The sequence below is a fragment of the Cnephaeus nilssonii genome, assembly GCF_951640355.1.
Source record: "Cnephaeus nilssonii genome assembly, chromosome: 3".
Taxonomy (NCBI): domain Eukaryota; kingdom Metazoa; phylum Chordata; class Mammalia; order Chiroptera; family Vespertilionidae; genus Cnephaeus; species Cnephaeus nilssonii.
The window spans coordinates 18,153,741-18,175,020 of NC_137074.1; the positions used below are offsets into that span (position 1 = coordinate 18,153,741).

Genomic DNA, 21,280 nt, shown 5'->3' on the forward strand with positions numbered 1-21,280 from the left:
CAAAAGACACTCTGATATACAAGCATAAATTTAAATATATTATTACTCTGTAATAGTTATTAAGGTTTGAGATCACTTGATAGATAGCATTATTAAGAAACTTAATCTGTGTCTTAATGAGTTGATTTTCATTGCTGTTTTCTTCCATTGATATTAAACTTTAACCTGTTCACACAGCAACAGGTTTGTTTGTTAATGACCTGACATTAATGGATTTAAAAAAATAGTTTCCTGTCATATACTAAGAATTCTCCTGCATATTTTTTCTCCTGCATAATTTTTAAGAGAAATACTCCTTGCTGATGTACTAATTTTGGGGGAAGAAAATTAAGCACCTATATTTCAGTTCACTGGTTCTCTGATAAATGAAGTATAATTAAGCATGCAGATTCTGCAACATTTGCTTAAATATTAATTTGGGTTCTTTTATATTCTAGGCACTGTGCTGGGCATTGAATATATAATAGTTAACACAAACAGGTGCAATTATAGAGGTGCAATTGTAAAATGTAGACATCTCTCAAACTTGAAATTGGCCATTGCAGAAATAATGACATTATTGTGATTCTTGTTGCCACAACATTTAAATACTCTTTTCAGTGATTAAAAAAATATTATTTCTAGAAGTCAGCAAATATTTATTCTAAAGCTTCTATTCAAGTTAGGCTTACCATGTATAGGCAAAGTGTGTTCATGTAAAAGTGCCATTTTAGGCTGTCTGCTATACAATTTAGCAAGAGGAATAGTACCACAAAGGAAAATGCAGGAAGAGAAAACTCAGCTTTGAGTGGCAGCACAACGTTGTGAGTTTAAAAGGTCAGGCTAGTACAGGAGGCTCCAGTTTTGCCACTCGGTATCGAGCAGAAAGCTGTGACAGCCAGGGCTGATACAGCTGAAAATATCTGCAGCCTTGGAAGCTTGTGCGTTTCAGAAGGTCATTTTGGCATTAGAGTAAGAACGTGGATTCGCAGGGAAGGTCGAACTGGACAGCCGGGCAAGAAGATAGGTTGCTGAACCCAACCATTGTACATACCTTTCAGAGCAATTGTTAACTGCTGTAATGGGGTCTCCTAGTTCCATGTGGCCCTCTTTCATAGAGGAAATTTATAACGAACGAGCTTTACTTGGGTGAATTCTAACGTCTCTTCTCTTCTGAAACTTGGCGTTGCATCTATAACCTTAACCTGGTACCAGGGCAAAGGTGGATTAATGTTATTTATGCATGATGTATGCTTCATCCAAAAAGGATCTGAGTCTGCTTACACCAGTCAAGTGCTCGTAAAAGGGGACTGTAAAGAAGAGACATAACAAATCAATTAGAAGAAAAAGAGATGAAACGAGTACTTGAGATGAAATTGAGCACTAAATTTGTCTCTTCAGCTTTCTGGCAACCAAAGCAAAAGCTTTAGGAAGTAGAAGAATCCTGAGTTTATTTAATAAGATCTCCTCCTATCCCATATATAGTCTTACTCTTAGCCCTTAGGGTATTTAGTTAAATAGTCTGACTCTGCCCTTGAGTGAAATCTTGGCATGGATGTATTCCAATTAATGAAGAAGTGAAGGCAGAATTCTTACTGACTTGTGTCCAGACCCAAATTCCAGGTCTGTCTCCTGCCGTCCAGTTTCATATGGGTGCTCTAAGCAGACCAATTCCCCAGTGTTCACACTCTATGCTTTTCCATACCCTGCCTTTGCTCTCAGGATATGGAAAACATTGCATGTGATATTACCAGTCTGGGTTGCCATTCCTTTTTGTCTGTATCCAAATGAGACTCACTCATCCTTCTGGGCCTACCTCAGATGTGTTTTCTATTGTGAAACCACCCCTGACATCTCTCTCTAACTTACCAAGCTTTATTGTTATCTCTGCTGTATACTTCTCCCTTTTTTAATGGACAGTTATTTGTGGGTTGGTTTTACATCCCAGATTAAGCAGTAAATTCTTCAAAGTTGGATCCACATCTCACCCCTGTGTCTAGGCTACAAAAGAGGGTTGTCCATAAACTATTAATATAATCAATACATATTTTATTTATGTACTAGATGTCCGATGCATGAAATTCGTGCAAGAGTAGGTCTTCTTTTCCCTGGCTGCCAGCACCACTTCCCTCTGGCCACCCTCAGGCACCCAGGCCCGGGCTGACTTCTCTCTGGCCCCGGCTTTGTCCGGAAGGACATCAGGAATGATGTCCAGAAGGACATCTTGTCTAATTAGTATATTACTCTTTTATTATTATAGATTATTTATTTTTAATGTGCATGTTTATCCACTTAAGGGTATTGCCTGTGTTGGATGTACTAGTATGTATTTGGATTGAAAGAAAACATTTCTTTTTCCAGGGTAGTAGGGAAGAAAGAAAGAACAACAACAACAACAAAAAAACCCATGAAGCACAATTAGAACAACATCTGCAATTTTTTTTCAAAAGAGATCTTTTGGGGCAGTGGAACTGGGATTGCATTTTTTTTTAAAATTCTTTTGACTTTGGGCTTTCTTATTAGAAAGGAATTCAATATTTACCATTTCTCTGTCATAAGGCAACTAACATACTAGTGAAAGAGAACAGGTTTGGAATGTGTAAAAGAAAAGTATCATTTATGCCATTTTTTCAAACCCTGAGTGCTTTCTCCCTAATATACTTTTCTATGGTTTTAACAGCTGTCAAAAATCTGACTTTACATGGCTTAGATTAGAAGTGTTCCAGACAGCTATTCCATCGCCTTTACTGCTGTTCAGATACCGTTTTAGTGGCTGATATAGGTCAGCCTTACTGTATGCATACTTATTTAACATACACTTAGTTTTATACTTTCAGAGCAGAATTCCATTTTACTTATGTAGGTTCCTGCTGATACAATTTGAACTCCTCTAATGAAAGCTCTGAAGAAAATGTAGGCTCTTCTTGCTCAGAAGGCAAACAAACAAAAATGAAATCATGCTTGCGGGGGCCTGATGCGGCGGGGGCCAAACATGGCGGGGATCTCCCTTTTCCGTGTCCAACGTGGAAAGAGAGATGAATGAACTGGTTCTAAGTGGAGGCGGCCAGGGGTTGAGAAATAATAGAAAGAAAGAAAGCAAGATGCAGAAATAGATTTAAAAGCTGGGAGCTGGGTGGGACGCCATTCTCTCTGATGGAGAGGCAGCACAAAGACGACTCCCAGCGTATTTATTTTATACCCCCAATACCAGGAAGTATCACCAATTTATTTGCATTCTTAAGTAGGCCCTAGCATGCCTGGATTTACATATCTAGTCCCGCCCCTGCCCACACCTGGGCTGATATGAAGGCCAAGCTGATTACACTTTCCGCCATCTTGGGGAAATGTGTATCCGAGCCTCGGCTCTGCCAGTCGTCTCGGACTCAGCTGGCAACAATTAAAAGAAATGCCCATGTGCCTTCCCAGGCGGCCCTCTACACATGCTCAAAGACAATCTTTAAATTACTTACTAAGTAGAACCCTGTGTTGTATTAATTACTGGATTAAAGCTGATTAACAGTCTTAACTAAGAAGAAACTGATAGACATAGTGTATAATTTTCACATCTCTAAGTATATATCATTAGTGTCCAGTGCGTACTCCATAGACGTACAAAGACAATAACGTCCAACTCTCAACTCCATAGAGGGATCATCCTATCTCCTTAAGACTCTATACGCAAGGCTTTCTCCTTCACTGACATCTCAGAGCAAACCACAGTGATGCAGTCGGGCCACTGCATCATATCCCGCTCCACCCCCAATCTCTCTGGTTTACGGCTTCTATTATATTTGTAGTCATTGTCATTTCCACAAAATTTGGCATTAAATTGTCAGCATGTGTTGTGAATTAAATTTCAGATTTGAATCAGAAGACCTGATTTGGGGTCCCAATTCTCCCCTTTAATTACCTTAGGGGACTTTGGTGAGTCGGTCCCTTAAGCATGCAAGCCTGACTTTATTTGTTCACAGGTGGGCAAGATGATATAACCATCACTTGGAAGTGTGAGTAGCAAGTGGCAAAATTCAGGTGAAGGAAATTGTATACCAAAATAATAAATATTATCTGCTAGTGTTGAACAAAAACAGAATATATGAGTTCTGGGGAAAAATAAATTTTTTTACTTGATTCCTCCAGTAGAAACTTTTTTATTAAAGAACCAGAGGAACACCTTGCAGATTTCATACATAAATCAGAAAGAAATGTAGCACAAGCCAGCTTCTCAAAAGTTAATCTCTGCAAGGGTTATTACTTAACGAAGGAGCATAGTTTGTAGTTTTATCTAAAATAAAGTGGCACTTATTGTGAGAAGATTAAAGCATTATTTACGTCTTTCCCCCCTATTAAGTTTAACACAGAGGTTTTACTTAAATTTAAATAAAAAGCTATATTTTAGTTATATGTGAAGAACATGATTTGACTAATTTCTATGTTAAAGTTTTTCTTATTCTTTGGATCCTACACATACACACAAACATCTGTACATATCTACAGACCTATACATATAATAATCCTTATTTCATATTTTATCTATTAACGATGATTTTATCATATTGTAGTGATTATATAGCTGCTTAATTGTTTTTTCATCTTTTTGAAAAATAACTATACTATTATAAATTATTATTATAAATATGAAATAAGGAGATGAAATATCACCATCTCTAAAGTATTTATTTTATGTATGTGTGTTTATATATAAACTAGAGGCCCAATGCATGAAATTCGTGCAAGATTAGGCCTTCCTTCCCCTGGCTTCTGGCACCGGCTTCCCTCTGGCACCCAGGACCAGGGCTTCCCTAGCAGCCCTGGTTTCATCTGGAAGGTCATCTGGAAGGATGTGCAGAAGGACGTCTGGTCTAATTAGCATATATGCTTTTATTATTATAGATGGTGCATTTGACATTGAAATATAATAGAGACTTTTTAATAATTGATTTTAGAGAGAGAGGAAGAGAAAGGGAGAGAGAGAAACATCAATCAGCTGCCTCCTACACACACCCTGACCTGGGATCCACCCAGCAATTTGGGTATGTGCCTTGTTGGGGAATAAAACCAGCGACCTTTCAGTTCATGGGAAAATACTCAACCAACTGAGCCGCACACTGACCAGAGCAATAGAAAGTTTTAAGATTGCTTTATGATCCCTCTTTGACTTTATCCAGTTTAATCCTTCAGATATACTGGTGGGAGGCGGGGGGATTCTTTTTACAAAGTATATTTTTGCGTGCTCACTGGGAGTGAACTGTTGTTGAGCAGGACTATAACATAAGTGATTTGAGACAGGAAGAGTTAATATGATATGGTGAGTAGTATCTTAGACTGATGTGGAGGGGCAGACATGGCATGGTGCCTGATTTAAAATAATATTTTAAAAAGTGAATTTAATATAACTTTGCATAACATTTTGCTGGTATGTCAGTTTTCTATCTAGTTGATGTAATATAATCAAAAGGCATGCTACCAAATCTCCAACTAGCCATCTTTTCAGGACAAACATTGGGTTTTTAGAAAATTATTGGGTAGAAATGTAATAAATTATTGCTGGTGGGAGTAATATTTTAGCTTCAGTTGATTATGATTGCCAGCTGAATTAAGAATAACCTAGGGAGTTTGGTTAAAATGGTCTTTAGCCTCAGTAGGTCTAGGATAGGTCCCAGGAATATATATTTTTAACAGTCCTTCCCCAGCTGATTGTTCAGATAGTTGAAGATTCTTTCTGGAGCATTTATATCCCAGAACAAAAAGTGTTGCTATTGATAAACTGTTGGCGGTTACTTGGGGTTTTTTAGCCAGCTACCAATGCATTGTGATTTACCTTAGAAAGTTAGTTGTTGCTCTTTAAGTGCATATGATGCTGGTGGGGACACATAAACCTTTAATGACTGTCGCATTAGAAGGGTGCAGTCGGCTCTTTGGATTTCCTCATGTGTTACAGCGTTCTCAGAATGTACACAACCTTAGGAACAATTAATTAAGAAAGGGGTGTTCTTTTTCTATTTAGCAAAGGAGCCACACCGTAAGCTGCCGTGTTAGTTTGCTCGTTGTGTGTTCAGTACGTTTACTCTTTGGGGAAGTACAACATCCTACAAATAAAATCTTTGATCTCATCTCCCGAGAAGTGTGATTTTATTTATACTCTTGATAACATGCTAAAATCACATTGACAAAAAGATAATAAAAAGCATTGGACCTACCCACACGTTGCCAACCAAGCATCTTAAGTCTTTTGAGAAAAATCCAGTTTCCAGTACTTCTTTATTCTCTGAACTGTTTTAATAATTGAAAAAGAACTGTTTGAAGAGGGCTAAGTGAAGGGAGATTATTTTCTTTTCTAACAGGGCAGATGTCCATTGGCAAAAGTCCGCCAAAAGCATATACCTGTCTTGGTTCTTTTAATTGGAAGTACATGGCACTTCAGGAGAAGACTCCAGTCCAGGGTCAGAAATGATGCAAGAGGAGCCCTAGCCTCAGGGGAAAGGGCCACGGGGAGAGGGGGAGGAGGGGGAATGTGCTTGGGCCTCTGTGAGTTCACCGCTTTTATTGTGCCTTAGCTAGTTTGATAACGCCTTGAATTATTTATAGCCGTTGTCAGAAACCATTTCCTTTAGTCAATTAGTGTCTAAAAAAGGAGGGAGTGGAGTAGGATATTTTCTGACATTAGTAGAAATAATGTGTAAAAAACGCATCCCCTTAATCATTAGATATTGTGCTGTCAGAGATTTTCCAAATATAACATGCCCTGCAGACTATGAACTACACATTTTATTTTTATTAATAAGAATAGTAAGTTATATATTGTTTCTTTTGATACCCTGTCACCCCCAAAATTTACTAGTATTCAAGCTTTCAGCCCCTGTTCTTTGGCAGGTAATTACAAAATATACATATTATGATTGTTTTAGGAATGAAATGATTTATTTTGAAATAACAGGAGTGGAAAAACTGATTTTACAAATGTTTCCATTGATTAGTTGCCATGTAAGGGCTAACAGTTCAAAATATTTTGCAAAATACAATGACAAGGCCTTCGTTCTATTTGTAGGAAAAAGGACATATATCTTTTGCCCATTCCCACAATAGAAATTTACATTCTAGATTTAGGGGTAGTATCATTTTAAGGTCTAACATAGATTTAACAGACATTGAAAAGCATATTAGTCATTGTTGGTAGAAGTACATTTTGGTAAACATTTTTGAGGAAGAAATTTGTTATTCTAGTTCAGAGTTAATATATGCAATACTTTATGTTCAAAGTATGTATATTATTAAAACCACTCAAATGTAAGCATAGTTGGTTAATACAATTGCAGCATGGCTTAAAATAGTGAAAATTGGCATTAGCATAGGTCACCACTAGTAAAAAATGGATATATAATGGAGTAATACATAGTTGTTAAACAGTATTTATGTTGATATATTTCTATTGACAAAGAAAGGTCATTAATATATACTATAGAAAACAAGTTTCAGAATAATATGCTTAGTATGTTTCCATCATTTCTGTAAAATGATAAACCATGTGTATATGTGTAGGTAAATGAATAGGGAACGGACTAAACACATCATACTAATAATAGTTGTTACCCTTGGATTGAGAGGGTTCGGATTTGGCAGTAGATGGAGGGGAAATTCAGTTTGACTTCCAATAAAAGTCTTCTGTTTGTTTTAAATTTATTGCAGTGAAAACATTCATTTAGTGATGTCTAAGACTACAAAAAGAAGGAAGGGAGGGAGAGAAGGAGGGAGGGAGGGAAGGAAAGAGGGATAGAGGGAGGAAGGGAAGAAGAAAGGAAAAAGATGTGGCATTAATGTATGTAATTTATATAAATTATTTGCTAGAGATTTCTGTTCATCATTTGACCTATTTTACCGTCTCTTCCATTATTATTTACTAGTATATCTATATAGGAAATAGCTTTATAATTTATACCTAAGCTTAATACATAAAAAAGCAGAACTATAGTTAAGAGTACAAATTGTTAATTATTTGACTTTGAAATAATTCAGGTTATTGTAGTCACTGAAGATGTGAAAATCTAGATATGTAAAGAGAAAATAGGCTCAAAATTTAAATAGACACTGGTTGAAATTTTAATTTGCTCTTGAGCCTTTACATTTCTAATACGAGATCTTTTACTTTCACACTGTTAATCACACCACATGGTAGGTTTTTATTTTATTTTACAACTCGTGGTATTTTCATGTATGTTTGCAAAGTTACTGGGAATGAATGACTCACAGATTCCAGTTCTGCATTGTTGTTCAATGCATATGTAATGAGATTTCAGTTCTTAAGTCTGTTAGATATTCAAGGAATTCGAGTTGAGACACCATGTGGTAAACCATTTATGTATAGATATAAATTTAGTTATCATGGAGACGGATTATCTTTTCATCCAGTTAATCTTATCTTTTCAGATGTGTAGAACCTCCCAGTATATTTTTCTTTTTTATAAGTGAAGCCTTATAAGAAATACTGAGATAGGCACAAACAAAATATGCCTCCTTGTTACCACCCTTTAAAAAAAAGTAGTTAATTGTTGAGAGTATTGTTACCACCCTTTTAAAGAACTGCAGGGCTGCCTTTGGAAATTTTATGCTTCTGCAAAATGCAGTCTAAAGCTCAGGGTTATTCTATATCAATTGCAATAATATCAGCCTAATTGGTTGTTTTTCAACATCTCAGACCTAGTTAAATATGTAATTTCTGTAGAACCTTCCCGAAAGGATACTTACGCTTCATTGAAGTGAAAATAATAGTTGTCAAAGCATGTCTTTGTTTGTAACATATCTTCCTCCTTTAAACCAGGGAAAAACAACTGGGTCTTGACTCATTATTAGGAGAAACAATTCTTGGTTGTATGTAAGGATATGTGAATTTGTGACTTTTTTTTTTAAAGCTCAAGTTCAACTGAGATTCTCATATTTTATTGTTACTGGAATAAATTCAGTTGATAGTTCTATGTTATTAAGAGGATCTTTTGATATTGGTTAAACAGGTAATCTTTAAGATCAAACATATCAATCAGTAGAAATATCTATAGGATTCTAACGTTAAACTGTGTAACAACTTTGTGGCTTGAATATTTGTAAACTTTTCAATAAGAGCTACATATGTGAGACTACAGGGACTTTTACTGATTAAATGGAAGGAGGAAATGTTTATGCATTGTGTTGTGTTATGGGAAATCCACTAATTAATTTAATTAGGATATATTCAAGTAATACCATACCATATTCATAACTGGTTTCATTTAGTGTATTCTGAAGAGTAATTATTTTAGATCTTTATTTAACTACAAACAGATTTTTTATATACTTTTCTCATAATGATTAATAATTAAGCAACATATTTTGGGCACTCTTTAGTAGAAATAAGCCAATGAAAATTCCTAGATTGAAATTACTGTTAGGTTTTTGATCAGACATCTGGAAATTCAAGATTTATCTATTAAGATCAGGCTTTTAAACTCAGATATAATTGATAGTATTGAGGGCTATTGCCACATTAAATGTTTAGGAGCTCTGGAAAATATGGCAACTATGATGATCTGGTCCCAGTAGAGATATGCTTTATATCTTGGCCTGAATTCGAAAATTTCTTTACATGGTGAGTTTATAATTTATCTCAATTAATTGAGCATGCTCAAATGGAAAACAGGGATAAGTTAATTATGGAGATCTTGTGAGAATGGTATCTGTCTTGGAAGAAAAGTTGGAACAGTGGGGCAAAGAGCTACATATGCAGCTAATTTCAGTGATGTACAAGGTCCATGGGAACATTTTCCCAGTTCTCTCATTAATCAATGTCACACTTATTTTTGAGTTGTGCAATAATGTTATTAGGGAAGCATAGATGATTTTGCTGTCATTTCTCAGGCAATGAAGGTCATATTTAGAAATGTTTCAGGCAGTGATACCACCATTCGCAGTAAGAAGCTAGGTGATATTGTTCAGAAGTTGTAAAGGTTGAAATTTAAAATAAAGATTTTGGCCCTTAGTTACTATGCCAAGTAAAATATAACTCATTTAAGTAAACTATAGACTTAATTGCATTGGGAATAACAATATATCAATGCATTGCATCCCATTTAATGTTCACAGTTTCGTTATACTAATTTCACATTTAGATTCAGTTGGGTCAATGTGCCAATCTTCCTGAAAATTGCTAGGATGGTGACATTTGGTTTTTCTACCATTTAGGTCCTGAGCACATACTAGCATTCTTAATTTTGTTGTATTCTGTATTCTGATTACTAAATAATATGGACAGATCAGAAATGACTACCTAATGCCTACAAAGCAACTTTTTTTGTGTAATAAAATAAATATAATACTAAATGGGATTAATGTTTCCTGTAGACAAATGATAAAGTAGCATGTGCCATGTTATTTCATTATACTTTCTCATTTCTAGAATGAAAGAGAAATACTAAAAGGCTGCCTGTTTAAATATCATCAGAAAAAAATGCAAATGTTCTCTTCTTTTGCCAGAATTGAAGACTGATTCTGTCAGAAATTCACAGATAATTGTTTAAATGATTCAAAGTTTCAAAGCCACATGTAACTGTTTGCAGTTATTCTGTGGATAAAAAAAAAAAAATCTTTCATCGGCTTCACAATTAAGGAGGAATATAAATATGGCTCAATGTTAACTTCATTTCCTCATATTCTTTCTAATGAGTGGAATTTGATGCTGGTTTCCTTCAGTTATAAAGGTGATGTTGCCAGTGTCTTAAATTGTGTGCCTATGGCCCAGGCATGGTAACTTGTAGAAAATCGTTATGAACTATTATTCAGATATACTGAGGAAAAATTCAGTTGTACTACAAATGCTCATTGTTGGCTTACTCTGGACCAGGCACTGATTTGGTGCTGGCTCTGTCTTGGAGAACTAACCTGACAACTGCCTGCTGTCCCGGAGTGTACATTTTTATGGCAAAGGTAGATGATATGCAGGGAGTGAGATAGGTACATAATATTATGCCAACTACTAACAAGTTCTGTGAAATAAAATGAAAGCCAGAGAAGGGTCTAGCAAGTCTGGGCTGGTGTTGAAGGATGGATATTTTTTAAAAATATAAATTCGCTGGGTAACATTGGTTAATGACCTAATTTTCAGGTGTATAGTTTTATGATATATCATCTGTATGTTGCATTGTGTCCTCACTACCCATGGTCTAGTCTACTTCTGTCTCCATTTGACCCCCCTTTACCTCTTCACCCTTCCCTCAACCCTGTTGTGTGTGTCTCTGTGGGCTTGTTTTGTTTGCTCTTTGCTTTTTGTTCTGTATCTCACACATGAGTGAAATATTGTTCTTGACCTTTCCATCTGACTTATTTCACTTAGCGCAATACTCTCAAGGTTCATCCATGTTGTCACAACAGGCAATATTTTATTTTTCATGGCTAAGTAGTATTCCTTTGTGTGCATATCTACACTAAAAAAAGAGAAAGATGCAAATTGACTGTACCTTCGTGATGCCCACCAGCCAGTCAGGAGTGAGCATGCAAATTAACCCAACAAAGATGGTGAGTTAATTTGCATATGCAGACACCAAACAGCCGGGGGCGTTCCACACCACCCCAGCAGCTCCGGGCCTCTGGGCAGCGTGGGAAGGTGGAAAGGCGGCTCCGGGCCGGAGGGAAGGCAGTGCTGGAAGCCAGAGGAGGGAAGGCCCATTCTTGCACGAATCTTAGTGCATCAGGCCTCTAGTGTATATATTAAAAATAGCTTTATTCTTAATTTTTTGAGGAGCCTTCATATTGCTTTTCATAGTGACTGCACCAATTTATATTTCTACCAGCAGTGTACAAGGGTTCCTTTTCTCCACATCCTCTCTTACACTGGTATTACTTGTCCTATATAATAAAGAGGTAATATGCAAATTGACCATCATGCCCTTGTCACAAGATGACCGCCCACATGTGGTCACAAGATGGCCACCACAACATGGCCAGCAGGGGAGGGCAGTTAAGGGAGACCAGGCCAGCAGGGGAGGGCAGTTGAGGGCAACCAGGCCAGCAGGGGAGGGCAGTTGGGGGTGACTGGGCCAGCAGGGGAGGGCAGTTGGGGGCGACCAGGCCTGCAGGGGAGGGCAGTTGAGGGCAACCAGGCCAGCAGGGGAGGGCTGTTGGGGGTGATTGGGCCAGCAGGGGAGCAGTTAGCCATTGATCAGGCTGGCAGGGGAGTGGTTAGGGGGTGATCAGGCTGGCAGGCAGAAGCGGTTAGGGGCAATCAGGCAGGCAGGCAGGCAGGCAAGCGGTTGGGAGCCAGCAGTCCCGGATTGTGAGAGGGATCCCAGATTGGAGAGGGTGCAGGCTGGGCTAAAGGACATCCCCCCACCCCTGTCCCATGCACGAATTTCATGCACCAGGCCTCTAATCTTATTGATAACAGGCATATAACAGGTGTGAAGAGGTCTCATTATGGTTTTAATTTGCATTTCCCTTAAAGCTAGTGAAGTTGAGCATCTTTTCATATACCCGTTGACCATTTGCATGTCTTCTTGTGAGAAGTAGACACTTCTCTGTTCAAATCCTCTGGTTGAATACTTTTGATAGGAAGGTAACTTTGCAGTGGGGATTGGATGAAGGCCTATTTAGGTACAAAGCTAGTGACCTGGTATACAAGATGCAATGAGCCATTGTGATACATTTATCTTCTAATGACCTTAAAGACTTTTAAATTTTGCCTGGTAGAGGAATCGATTCAAAATTAACTTTTTAATCGTTGTCTGAATAGAGGCTTCATGTTTATTTTGTCTTAACTATAAGTACTTAGGGACCATAATCATTTTCTAATGTGAGTGTAGCTTGGTTAGCTGCTTTTGGATTCTGATGTTTGGGGATAGTGAGTGCATCACTAACGTTTTTTCCTTATTCCTCCAATAAGGGACCACTTGATGATTAGGGAATCAGACCTATCAGAATTTTAAAGGAATGCTTTGACAGACCTTAGATTACTTATTTGAGTTGGTAAACAGCCTTTCTTTCCTTGGCAGTGACTTGTCACCCATAGCACCTTTCAGTGTGTCTACCAGCAGGCCACACTGACATTCCATTCCAGAGGTTGTGTGGTTGAAAGTTATCTTATTTTCACAGCAGTATTTCTAAAACCAGTCATTTGCATATCTCCTTCAATATTTTTTTTGCCAATATATTTACTTAGTCTTATTCTTTAAATTCTTTTTATTAAAACTTAGCCCTTTGTAAGTTATAATACCTGTGTAATCACAGGCTTGATGGGTTAGTGTTAGCATTCCAGTGCTTCTGTTAAAAGTATGTTGTTTCTGTATCACTTAAAATTTCAATTGTGTGCTTACCCCTCGCTGAGAAACACTGACCTCAGCTTTTTGTTACGTAGACTTGAATACTGCTGAAGACTGCATTAACTCATTTGGACCACAGTTTTTCCCATATAATAAATAACAGCTCTGTTACTCTATTTAGGAACTTGGCGAGCAGAGAAATGGCTATACAGCCTCCAGAAATGTTTAGTGGGCTGTATACTGAAATCTCTGTTAATATTTGGGATGAACCTTGGGCAAAACTGTTCATGAGCTGACATAGTAAATGACTAATTTTCCAAATAAATTTACTGATTTTTAATCTATTTATTGACTTACTAACTTTATTTAGTAATGTATTAAATAATTACTAAAGTAATGCATTGCTAATTACGGACTTGCTGACACCAGTGAAGGGGATGAAAAGTTACGGTTTGGGGCAAGGGGCTTCCTTTCTGTCCCCACAAAATATACATGGTGAAGTTGGACATCTCTTCCAGTTAGATAAAAATTGCCTTTGTAAATAAGAAAAAAGCCCTCAAATAATTACTCAGTTAACTTCCTCAATATGTAACCTATTTCAGAAATCAAAAGCTATTAAAAAAAAAGTCCCCAAAATTCCCAGCTATCCACTCTGAGATGTAATAGGACCAGGCCACCTATCTTTTGGTTCAGAAGAACTGAAATGATTAGTAATCATATGTGAGTAAGAAATTTTATCTTGCTTACGGAAGCCATCCAGTTCTCCAAAATAGCATTTTATTCTCATACCTTCTAAGTGTCTATACTCTATTGAAGTATGTATGTACCTTTACATAGATATTTATATGAAGACACCCACTGTCAGTTTAATGCTAACATATATCAATTACTATGAGTAATTATTTCCCATGCTTTAAAAAAAAAATTATCCCTGAACCTTTTCTTGACTTTCTTTCCTCTATTTTTACATTTTCTTTTTCCCCTTTTTATTTCCCCCCTCATATCTTAAAGTAAAAAATAAGTGATTTCTGGTATCACCCAAGGAGAAATTGGTTTTTGGTTCTTGTGGCAGTATATGCTTGCTTGTTTGTAGAACAAGTCACATAATGTGAGGAACTCTATAGGTGAGTGTTTGGAATTTGATCAATAAAGGGCTTGTTATTAGTCTGGTTTCAAAAAGTTTGATTCTCGCTGCAAAACTATTAAATTCCCTAAACTTTTTGTTGTTGTTGTTGAGGGAAGTTTATTATAATACTAGAGGCCTGGTGCATGAAATTCCTGCACTGGGGGGTCCCTCAGCCTGGCCTGCGCCCTCTCGCAGTCGGGGACCCCTTGCTCCTTACCGCCTGCCTGCTCTCTGCTCCTTACCTCTTGGCTCGCTGCTTCTTAGCACCGCCGTGGTGGCGGGAGCTGCGCTTGCCAGCCGTGAGCCTGGCTTCTGGTTGAGCGGCACACCCCCTGTGGGAGCACACTGACCACCAGGGGGCAGCTCCTGCATTGAGCGTCTGCCCCCTGGTGGTCAGTGTGCATTGTAGCGACCGGTCATTCTGGTTGTTCCACCATAACGGTTGCTTGGGCGTTTATTATATAGATGTTGAAATATAGGTCAGAAATTTACCTCATACACAATTTATCTAGTAAATATCTTTACAGCAGCAATATTTCCTTTAATATTTATCAGCAACACATATTTCTAGGGCAGATATGTTTGCAAGAATTATAAAAGTCTGGACGTTACCCACACCTGTTTCAATATTGTTGTATAGGACAAAAATCCATTACTAGTTGAAGAAATGTTTTGGGAATTCAGTAGTAATCCAAATCCTATGAAATCTTAATTACCAATATATTAAGTTATGAAGATTTTCAGTCTCCCATGAAATTATTTTATTTAAGCAAAAGAGAAAGTTAATCTGATATCAGCAATTTAGTCAAATAAATTTATAAAGTGTAATCTACATTTGTTACCCCCCTCCCACCCCTTGCCCCATGTCAGAGGTGGAAACACATATTATTAGGTACATTACAGCTAGGTAATAATGCATAAAGGTTGGTATTCACTCTGATTGTTCTGTGTCCATGCCTGGCTAATTATAAATATTTTGGTTATCATCCTCCCCAATATACTTTACAATTAAGTAGTATTTTCAACTTATAGAGATATGTCTATAATTCTTCCAATAATGCCTTTTGAACTAAGTAATATTTCTCTGCTACGGAAATTAAAAAATAGAGCACCCAGTTGCCAGCATTTTAATAATTGAGTGGATTAAGCTTGTAACATGGCAGAAGGGAAAAGTAATAACTTCTAGAAATGGATTTTGTAGTTGTATTTAGGCATAACTTCCAAGCATTGAAGACATTTTTAATGGTACCATCCTTCTTCCTCATATAGGGTGGATGATGCTGAAATATTTTCTCAGGGATGGGGATACATCCTTATATAGTCATAGCAATGTTTATCATCATCAGTTTAAATAAAATTTATTTATCAAACATTTAAAAAAAATCTCTGTTCTCTGTACCAGGTAAAAATATGGTGATAAACCCTATTGTCAGGGAGTCTATAACCTAGGGGTTAAAAGAACCAAGAGATACAAAGTACTGAGAATAATCTGAGATGGAATAATGTTTACCATAGTCAGCCCAGTCTTATCGAGTTGATGTTTGAATAGCAACTTAGACAAGGAGAAGGGATTTGCCCGGTTGAAGGCGTGAGGAAGTATGTGTCAAACCAAACAAAGCGTTAGCCTGTAACAAGACCCAGGAGTTCCCAGCAGCATGGCCTATGCCAGGAACCCTCCCAGCTCCTCCCGGCTCCTCTCTGAAAGGGTGGAGGCTAGAGTATAGCACTGGGAGAAACCAAAAGGCTAGGTTGTGCCAGTTCAAGATAAGGAGAAAGGTTTAAGGCAGAGGAAGTTCTCAGACTGATGGTTGCCAGAGGGAAGGAGGGTTGGGGTCTGGGTGAAAAAGGTGAAGGGATTAAGAAGTATAAATTGGTAGTTACAGAATGGTTATGGGGATGTAAAGCACAGCATAGGGAATAGAGTTGATAATATGTGTATACACACACACACACACACACACACACACACACACACACACTGAGTGGCCAGATTAGTATGATCTCTGAACACATAATAATCTGGCCACTCAGTGTATATCCTATATAATAAAAGGCTAATATGCAAATTGTCCCCTCGACCAGGAGTTCGACCAGCAGGCAGGCCGGCCAACCGCCCATGTCCCCTCCCCCTGGCCGGGCTGGCCAGACCCCATCCATGCACGAATTCATGCACCGGGCCTCTAATATATATATTTTACAGGCCTCATGCATGTGTTCAGAGATCATAATAATCTGGACACTCAGTGCATATGTATATATATATATATATATATATATATATATATATACACACACATACATATGTATATATATCTGTATATGTATATATATAATTTTGTTTTTAAAATTTATCTTTATTGAGAGTATTACAGATGTCTCCCCTTTTCCCCATTGACCCCCTCTGCCCGATAATATTGTAAACTATGTACGGTGCCAGGTGGGGACCACTTTGTAAAATATATAATTGTCTGACCACTATTCTGTCCACCTGAAACTAATACAAAATAATATGGACTGTACACTGTAATTGAAAACTTAAAAAAATAGGAAGAAAGAGGGAGTTGTAAATGGTATTAGAGGTCAAGTAAAGGCTTTGGATTTGGCTTTTATGGGGCACTGACGGCTGTTGCTGCACGGTGAGGTAATAGGTGTGGAGGTCACACGGATCCAGATTCCACAGTGACTGGGAGAGGAAGGAGCAGGAATACAGCGCGTGTAGATGACACTGTAGACATAAGTCTGGGAATGACGGCTTGGGAGCTTTCCCGAGAGGAGGACACGAAGCCACCAGGGTTCCCTGGCTCCTGCCAGGCCACCGCCTCCATTCTGGAGTTACTTCACCCCTTGGAGGGCTAAGAAAGAATTGAGGGAAAGTTCATATATTGAGGGAGTATAAAGGGAAAGAAATCTTGAGAAAAGGTGAGTCAAGGTGGAAGCTCAACTGTGGGCAGGAGAAGGGAAAACTCCTGGGAGATTGAGAAGATGCCGAAAGTGTAAAGATGGGTGGCAGGAAGGTGAGAGAGAGTTCATGCCCTAGGGCCGCTATTTGGACTAGGAAATATCTGTGACATATAAGACCATACCCTGTTGACAGAGAGGAACACGGAGGAGTAGGGACTGGAGAGTGATGAGGTTTGGGGAAAGTTGCTGTGTGGAATGTGCGCGGGAGCTGTCCAGGCCAAGGCGATTCGTAGACGTGACGCTGGGATGTGGTAATTTATAGCGGCAGTGACGGATGTGTGTATATGTGTGTGTTCAAGTATGTGATCATATTCATGTGTTGTGCTCATGTTTACATATGTTTACAAGGGTGTGTTCGTTCGTGTGTTTGTGCATCTTTGTGCCCTGGAGATAATTCCAGTCCAGATATATAGTCATCGATCACTTGATTTACCCTCGTTTATGGAGATCCATTTCTTTTTCATCACTATGCTAGGCAAAGATTATTTCTGCCTTGGGGACAGTGGATCAGACCTATAAGGAAATAAAACCCTGTAGTAGTTCAGAGGAGGCAGGTTAATATATGAATGGAGAGGGAGGAGGTGGCCTCTTGGAAGGAGGTGACCTCTTAGCTGGCTTTTGCAGGAAGTGAATGTTGCAGGTGAGGCATTTCAAAACTCTAGAGGGAAGGACAACAGAGATTGTTGACTCAGGTGTGCTACATGCTCAAGGCATGAAGTAGCTGAGAAATTCTGAATCAGGGCAAAGATTCAGGAAGGTGGATGGATGTTAGAGTTGGTGACTGACTTGACTTTGTTCTGATAGAACTAGGAATTAGGGCCAGAAAATATTTTGAAAACAAAAATATTTCTTGAGCATTGATATGAGTTGGTTCTTTTTCATCTTTCTCAAAAGTTGTAGTGTTACTTCAGGATTTTCTAAGCCAAGTATTTGGTAGGTTTTTTAAAAAAATAATGTTAAGAATGACAGTATTAACCCTAAAATAAATTTTTAAAAATATTTTCTAGATATTCAGGTTTACGTGTGTGTAATATATATTCATATTCTATATTCTGGTTCAGTTATGTAGTCTATATTATAGGCCATTTTCTGCTGCCTAGGTTATAAATGTACCATATGCCAAATGACCATTTTGGCCCTTGAAGAAGTATAATCCAACACTACTTATTATACTATGTCATTGCCTCTTTGGAGTGTGAAACTTTTAAGTTATTAAAGCCTTGTTTACTTTGTTGATACCATTCACGAGGGAAAAATATGTACTTTTGCTTCTGTAACTACTAAACATTTTCTGAAAGTCTGCCCTTCTGAATGAAAGAGAAAGTAAGTTGCTAAAAGCAAAAATGCCTTGCTCTAAGGAGCAGTCTTGTAGTGCCGAGGTAATTAGGCAATAGGGGATCTCCCCCAACCCCCCCCCCCCCCCCAGCCTCCGGCTTCACTGGTACCCCTGAAGTGCATCACGCTAGCTGCCCAAATCAAATTGCTCACTTAATATTTAATGTTCCTGCAATGGAATCACTTTCTCCCTTGAGGTTGACTTCAGATTTGCCAGACACACTGACAACACTGCACTCCTTCTTTCCCCCACATGACCTCAGCTTCTGCTTAAAAAATGTACGAATAAAGGATGCTTTTGTTCCTATCTCGCCTGCCTGTGATATATTGACACAGTGTCTGCCGGCTGAATGGAATAGTTTTACAGTATGAGTGCTGCTTTTCAGTGGAGGGGCAGGACTCGGGCTTCAGAAGGAAGTGAATTGGATAGGTCAGGAGAACGTACCATTCGTAAACACCCCTTTCCTTTTTTATTCACGTGTCAGGGCAGCAGGCACAGGCTGCTCAGAGCCCGTCCCTGCGCAGAGCCGGGGGTGGGGGTAGAGCAGCTTGGGAGTCAGCTGCAATTTTTAAAACCTTGCTTTCCGCCCCCCTCTCTCTGGCCACGATCTCCAAGTGCTCGGACTTGCCTTAGGAGCTGTTTGGAAACTAACATGGTTTAGTCCACTAACTGCATGTTGGGTAAATTCAAAACCCACATGCTCGTCCTCTTGCAGTGGAATAAGTCACATCTGATGGACATTTTCTGTGCTTATAGCATAGTAATGAACGTCTGACAGGCGCGACCTTTCATAAGACAGCCCACACTATTGGCTTGCTGCCCAGAATATTGCTGCAACACTATCTGTGATTGGTTATCTCTCTATCATGCATTGCTTCACCAGGGGAAACGGCCCCTTTTTTTAATAAATCTACGATGGCTGGCTGCAATATGCCTCGCTGTAAGTATTGTGTGTGCGCGTGTGTGTGAGTGAGTGTGCGTGCGCGTGTGTGTGTGAGAGAGAGAGACAGAGAGCAAGAGAGCTGACACGAATATGACTTAGTCTGGTAGCACATGGCAAGGTGGTGGTACTGTAGGACATCGGTGAAGTGCTACTTTAGTAAATCTTAACCTATCTCTTTTTTCTACAGGTTGGTACTAAGAAGTGCCTTTCCTGACGTCTCTGCTGCTTGGAACCGCTTCTAGAGCAGTCTCTGCTTTTGCCTTGCTTGCTGCCAGCTAGACTGTGACGACAGCACATCCACCCTCCACCTCTAGCCCAGACACCCCCATTTCTACTTAGAATCAAGAGAAAAGCTCTAAGTATCTGGCATTGCCCTAGGCTGCTTTAGTTTTTGAAAGAAAAGTTTGCTGAAAAAGTAAGATATCTTCTGCCAGGAAATCAAGGAGGAAAACAAACAAAACAAAACAAAACAAAAAAAATCATTTTTCTCGATTTTGCTCTAAACTGCTGCATCTGTCTATGCCAAACTAATCAATACCGATTGCACCACCAAACTCCATTGCAAATTCAGCTGTGAGGAGATTCCCTTTCAGACAACTTTGCTGAGAGCAGCTTGGAAAATCGGTGTCCAGGGGTCTGCCACGTTTCCATGCTTGCATTTTGGGCTCAGAATTGGCACTGGGAAGGGGTCACTGAGAGCACAAGGCTGATTCCAGGCCCTACTTTTAAACGTGCATCTACTTAAGATCCTAGGATTTCTCTAAAAAAAAAAAAAAACCCAAAACCTCTTTGAATTAACAGTTTCATGCTGTGAATTTCTAGTGGGAGATCTTTTCCTTGATATTGACAACACAATTTTCCATGTACTTTTAAAGCAGGGAGTGGGGGAAAAGTATTTTGGAGGGGACGTTTTCATCATCATTTTACAGTTTTATCAGTTCAGCATTTTTTTTTTTTTTTGGTAGTTGTTTTTGTTTTTTTGAGGGGGGGTTGGGTTTGTTGGTTTCACTGAAAATTTTAACTACCTGTAAAATCTAAACATGGCTGTTAGTGTCGCACCAATTCGGGACACAAAATGGCTAACACTGGAAGTATGTAGAGAGTTCCAAAGGGGGACTTGCTCACGGCCAGACACGGAATGTAAATTTGCACATCCTTCGAAAAGCTGCCAAGTTGAAAATGGACGAGTAATCGCCTGCTTTGATTCATTGAAAGTGAGTAAATGTTATATTATTTTAAGGCTATGCAATAATTGACTAAAGGGGATGTGGACATAGAGTTCACTGAGTTTGGAACTATGGGTTGCTTTGTTAATAGTTTAGTTCTACGGGATGTTCTTATTGATGATGTTGGGGTTGGGGGGGACTTGATTGAGATCCAATAGAAGCAAGCCTGGCCAAACTTGTTTGTTATGAATAACTTTACCAGTCCTTTAATGCTATGCTTTTTTTTTTTTCTAGAGCAGAAAGTGTCAGCTTTTTAGCTTAGTAATAAGTCAGTGTCTATAGGAATAGTAAATGTAGATACATGTGTGTGTTAGCATATGCATAGGTTATATACAAGGCCATGGCAGAAGCTGAATGAAGATGATTTGATTTTGCTTGTTTCCAAAGGTGCTGTAATGTTGTCAAAGAATAGCAAATATTAGGTCAGCTAAACTG

At 38.5% G+C, this 21,280-nt stretch overlaps 1 protein-coding gene across 12 annotated transcripts in view; it reads left to right on the forward strand.

Annotated features, from left to right (window-relative positions):
* Positions 1-21,280, forward strand: part of MBNL1 (muscleblind like splicing regulator 1) — a 170,576-nt gene that overhangs the window by 11,903 nt on the left and 137,393 nt on the right. For 9 of the 12 annotated variants that reach the window (XM_079766216.1, XM_079766224.1, XM_079766227.1 and 6 more), the window contains exon 2: positions 19,807-20,833. The exons of 2 other annotated variants lie outside the window; for them this stretch is intronic. In XM_079766216.1, the coding sequence (XP_079622342.1) occupies positions 20,660-20,833 (174 nt within the window). In that variant the 5' untranslated portion in view covers positions 19,807-20,659. Of the gene's footprint in view, positions 1-18,241; positions 19,617-19,806; positions 20,834-21,280 lie in introns of those variants that run through there. One more of the 12 variants, XM_079766223.1, reaches the window with a different exon arrangement.